The sequence below is a fragment of the Oncorhynchus masou genome, unplaced genomic scaffold (assembly GCF_036934945.1).
Source record: "Oncorhynchus masou masou isolate Uvic2021 unplaced genomic scaffold, UVic_Omas_1.1 unplaced_scaffold_705, whole genome shotgun sequence".
NCBI lineage: Eukaryota > Metazoa > Chordata > Actinopteri > Salmoniformes > Salmonidae > Oncorhynchus > Oncorhynchus masou.
Genome location: NW_027013513.1, coordinates 157,197 through 161,663, shown reverse-complemented (window position 1 = coordinate 161,663; position 4,467 = coordinate 157,197). Strand labels below are relative to the sequence as shown.

Here is a 4,467-nt window from a genome sequence, read left to right as displayed (position 1 = left end):
TAGTGGTTGGGGAACAACACTGGTGACTTGTCTAGTGGTTGGGGAACAACACTTGACTTGTCTAGTGGTTGGGGAACAACACTTGACTTGTCCAGTGGTTGGAGAACAACACTTGACTTGTCTAGTGGTTGGGGAACAACGACTTGTCTAGTGGTCGGGGAACAACACTTGTCTAGTGGTTGGGGAACGCACTTGTCTAGTGGTCGGGGAACACTTGTCTAGTGGTTGGGGAACGACTTGTCTAGTGGTCGGGGAACAACACTTGTCTAGTGGTCGGGGGAACACTTGTCTAGTGGTTGGGGAAACAACACTTGTCTAGTGGTCGGGGAACAACACTTGTCTAGTGGTTGGGGAACAACACTTGTCTAGTGGTTGGGGAACAACACTTGTCTAGTGGTTGGGGAACAGTGGTTGGACACCTTGACTTGTCTAGTGGTCGGGAACAACGCTTGTCTAGTGGTCGGGGAACGACGCTTGTCTAGTGGTCGGGGAACGACACTTGTCTAGTGGTCGGGGAACGACGTCTTGGTTGGGGAACTAGTGGTCGGGGGAACAACACCTGACATCTTGTCTTGTCTAGTGGTCGGGAACGACACTTGTCTAGTGGTCGGGGAACGACACTTGTCTAGTGGTTGTCTAGTGGTCGGGAACGACACTTGTCTAGTGGTTGGGGAACGACACTTGTCTAGTGGTTGGGGAACGACACTTGTCTAGTGGTTGGGGAACGACACTTGTCTAGTGGTTGGGGAACGACACTTGTCTAGTGGTTGGGGAACGACACTTGTCTAGTGGTTGGGGAAACACTTGTCTAGTGGTTGGGGAAACACACTTGTCTAGTGGTTGGGGAACAACACTTGTCTAGTGGTTGGGGAACAACACTTGTCTAGTGGTTGGGGAACGACACTTGTCTAGTGGTTGGGGAACGACACTTGTCTAGTGGTTGGGGAACGACACTTGTCTAGTGGTTGGGGAACGACACTTGTCTAGTGGTTGGGGAACGACACTTGTCTAGTGGTTGGGGAACAACACTTGTCTAGTGGTTGCGGAACAACACTTGTCTAGTGGTTGGGGAAGGCAGGGAGATATGAAGGTCAGCCTAATAAAACACTCAGCAGAGAGTTCATCAAAAACACCTCTGGTACCAAGCCTCAGTTGTAAACTTGATCGGTCCTGCTCTCATTCACCCGTCTAAAAGGACTGATTGTTTTCCTTTTATCCATCCCTCCATCCCTGCATCTCCTGAAGACTGAAGAAATCAAATATCTAGACAGAAGGAAACATTTTACATTTAGAAGCAATCTAAGCTATTCTTCATTTGTGTGTTCTTCTGTCTACAGCAGGAAATGAATCCTGCAGCGACAGGAAATGTGAATTATTATGTGGATTGTAATTAATAAGACTTCCTGTGGCTCCAGGATTCTTTTGCTGCTGTAGCAAACTGTCTCAAATTAAGATCCAAAATCTGTATACCTGTGCTGTGTACCGTGTGCTGTGTACCTGTGCTGTGTACCGTGTGCTGTGTAGCGTGTGCTGGGTACTGTGTGCTGTATACCTGTGCTGTGTACTGTGAGCTGTATACCTGTGCTGTGTACTGTGTGCTGTATACCTGTGCTGTGTACCTGTGCTGTGTACTGTGTGCTGTATACCTGTGCTGTGTACCTGTGCTGTGTACCGTATGCTGTGTACTGTGTACCTGTGCTGTGTACCTGTGCTGTGTACCTGTGCTGTATACCTTGTGCTGTGTACCGTGTGCTGTGTACCTGTGCTGTATACCTGTGCTGTGTACCTGTGCTGTGTACCGTATGCTGTGTACCGTGTACTGTGTACCTGTGCTGTGTCCCTGTGCTGTATACCTGTGCTGTGTACCGTGTGCTGTGTACCTGTGCTGTATACCTGTGCTGTATACCTGTGCTGTGTACCTGTGCTGTGTACCGTGTGCTGTGTACCTGTGTTGTATACCTGTGCTGTGTACCTGTGCTGTGTACCTGTGCTGTGTACCGTGTGCTGTGTACCGTGTGCTGTGTACCTGTGCTGTGTACCGTGTGCTGTATACCTGTGCTGTGTACCGTGTGCTGTGTACCTATGCTGTGTACCTGTGCTGTATACCTGTGCTGTATACCTGTGCTGTATACCTGTGCTGTGTACCGTGTGCTGTATACCTGTGCTGTGTACCGTGTGCTGTGTACCTATGCTGTGTACCTGTGCTGTATACCTGTGCTGTGTACCGTGTGCTGTGTACCTGTGCTGTGTACCTGTGCTGTGTACTGTGTGCTGTGTACTGTGTGCTGTGTACCTGTGCTGTATACCTGTGCTGTATACCGTGTGCTGTGTACCGTCTGCTGTATACCTGTGCTGTGTACTGTGTGCTGTATACGTGTGCTGTGTACCTGTGCTGTATACCTGTGCTGTATACCTGTGCTGTGTACCGTGTGCTGTGTACCGTGTGCTGTGTACCCTGTGCTGTGTACCGTGTGCTGTGTACCTGTGCTGTATACGTGTGCTGTGTACCTGTGCTGTATACGTGTGCTGTATACCTGTGCTGTATACGTGTGCTGTATACCTGTGCTGTATACCTGTGCTGTGTACCGTGTGCCATGTGCACACCGAAGTTTATTGGGCAGCAGCGTAAGGTCTAGCAAAGCTACACATGGTAAACATAAGTCATTTTTAAAGGAGAACACTTAGATTGCTTCTAAATTGGATAATTAATTGATATTTTTGTTGGGGGCAAATCAAAACTGACATTTTTAAAAGTGTAAATTACATGATGCACTACTATTGACCAGGGCCCATAGGGAATAGGGGGCTATTTGAGACTCAACCATAGAGCCTCTAAGAATAACTAATGTCCTTTTCTCGGTGATAGGCTTGGCTGTCATGGTAACCTCCATTAAATACATGCATAATTAATGGCAACTGCTCTCCTATCTGGAGACTAACAACAATAAGAGGAGGACAAGGCTGGTGAGGTAGAGAGTGAGACGCCATCATAACACAAACATATGTCATTCACCTGTAACCAGGTGAGACACCATCATAACACAAACATCTGTCATTCACCTGTAACCAGGTGAGACACCATCATAACACAAACATCTGTCATTCACCTGTAACCAGGTGAGACACCATTATAACACAACATCTGCCATTCACCTGTAACCAGGTGAGACACCGTCATAACACAAACATCTGTCATTCACCTGTAACCAGGTGAGACACCATCATAACACAACATCTGCCATTCACCTCTAACCAGGTGAGACACCATCATAAGACAAACATCTGTCATTCACCTGTAACCAGGTGAGACACCATCATAACACAAACATCTGTCATTCACCTGTAACCAGGTGAGACACCATCATAACACAACATCTGCCATTCACCTGTAACCAGGTGAGACACCATCATAAGACAAACATCTGTCATTCACCTGTAACCAGGTGAGACACCATCATAACACAAACATCTGTCATTCACCTGTAACCAGGTGAGACACCATCATAACACAACATCTGCCATTCACCTGTAACCAGGTGAGACACCATCATAACACAAACATCTGCCATTCACCTGTAACCAGGTGAGACACCATCATAACACAAACATCTGTCCTTCACCTGTAGCCAGGTGAGACACCATCATAACACATCTGCCATTCACCTGAAACCAGGTGAGACACACCATCATAACACAAACATCTGTCATTCACCTGTAACCAGGTGAGACACCATCATAACACAACATCTGCCATTCACCTGTAACCAGGTGAGACACCATCATAACACAAACATCTGTCATTCACCTGTAACCAGGTGAGACACCATCATAACACAAACATCTGTCATTCACCTGTAACCAGGTGAGACACCATCATAACACAAACATCTGTCATTCACCTGTAACCAGGTGAGACACCATCATAACACAAACATCTGTCATTCACCTGTAACCAGGTGAGACACCATTATAACACAAACATCTGTCATTCACCTGTAACCAGGTGAGACACCATCATAACACAAACATCTGTCATTCACCTGTAACCAGGTGAGACACCATCATAACACAACATCTGCCATTCACCTCTAACCAGGTGAGACACCATCATAAGACAAACATCTGTCATTCACCTGTAACCAGGTGAGACACCATCATAACACATACATCTGTCATTCACCTGTAACCAGGTGAGACACCATCATAACACAACATCTGCCATTCACCTGTAACCAGGTGAGACACCATCATAAGACAAACATCTGTCATTCACCTGTAACCAGGTGAGACACCATCATAACACAAACATCTGTCATTCACCTGTAACCAGGTGAGACACCATCATAACACAACATCTGCCATTCACCTGTAACCAGGTGAGACACCATCATAACACAAACATCTGCCATTCACCTGTAACCAGGTGAGACACCATCATAACACAAACATCTGTCCTTCACCTGTAGC

The 4,467-nt window shown here is 46.8% G+C and overlaps 1 protein-coding gene across 1 annotated transcript; it reads left to right on the top strand.

Moving 5' to 3' along the window:
* The first annotated feature begins 1,343 nt into the window (after positions 1–1,343).
* Positions 1,344–2,636, top strand: LOC135537060 (keratin-associated protein 4-9-like). The gene is made up of 2 exons (XM_064963272.1): positions 1,344–1,386; positions 1,525–2,636. The coding sequence occupies exons 1-2, from the start codon at positions 1,344–1,346 to the stop codon at positions 2,634–2,636; spliced, it is 1,155 nt and encodes a 384-aa protein (XP_064819344.1).
* Positions 2,637–4,467: the final 1,831 nt, after the last annotated feature.

Excerpts from the sequence above, each read along its gene's own strand:
- LOC135537060 (XM_064963272.1), top strand. The coding sequence starts at position 1,344 with ATGAATCCTGCAGCGACAGGAAATGTGAATTATTATGTGGATT. Across the intron at positions 1,387-1,524 it reads TGTGAATTATTATGTGGATT|CGTGTGCTGGGTACTGTGTG; the intron begins GTAATTAATAAG and ends TGTGCTGTGTAG.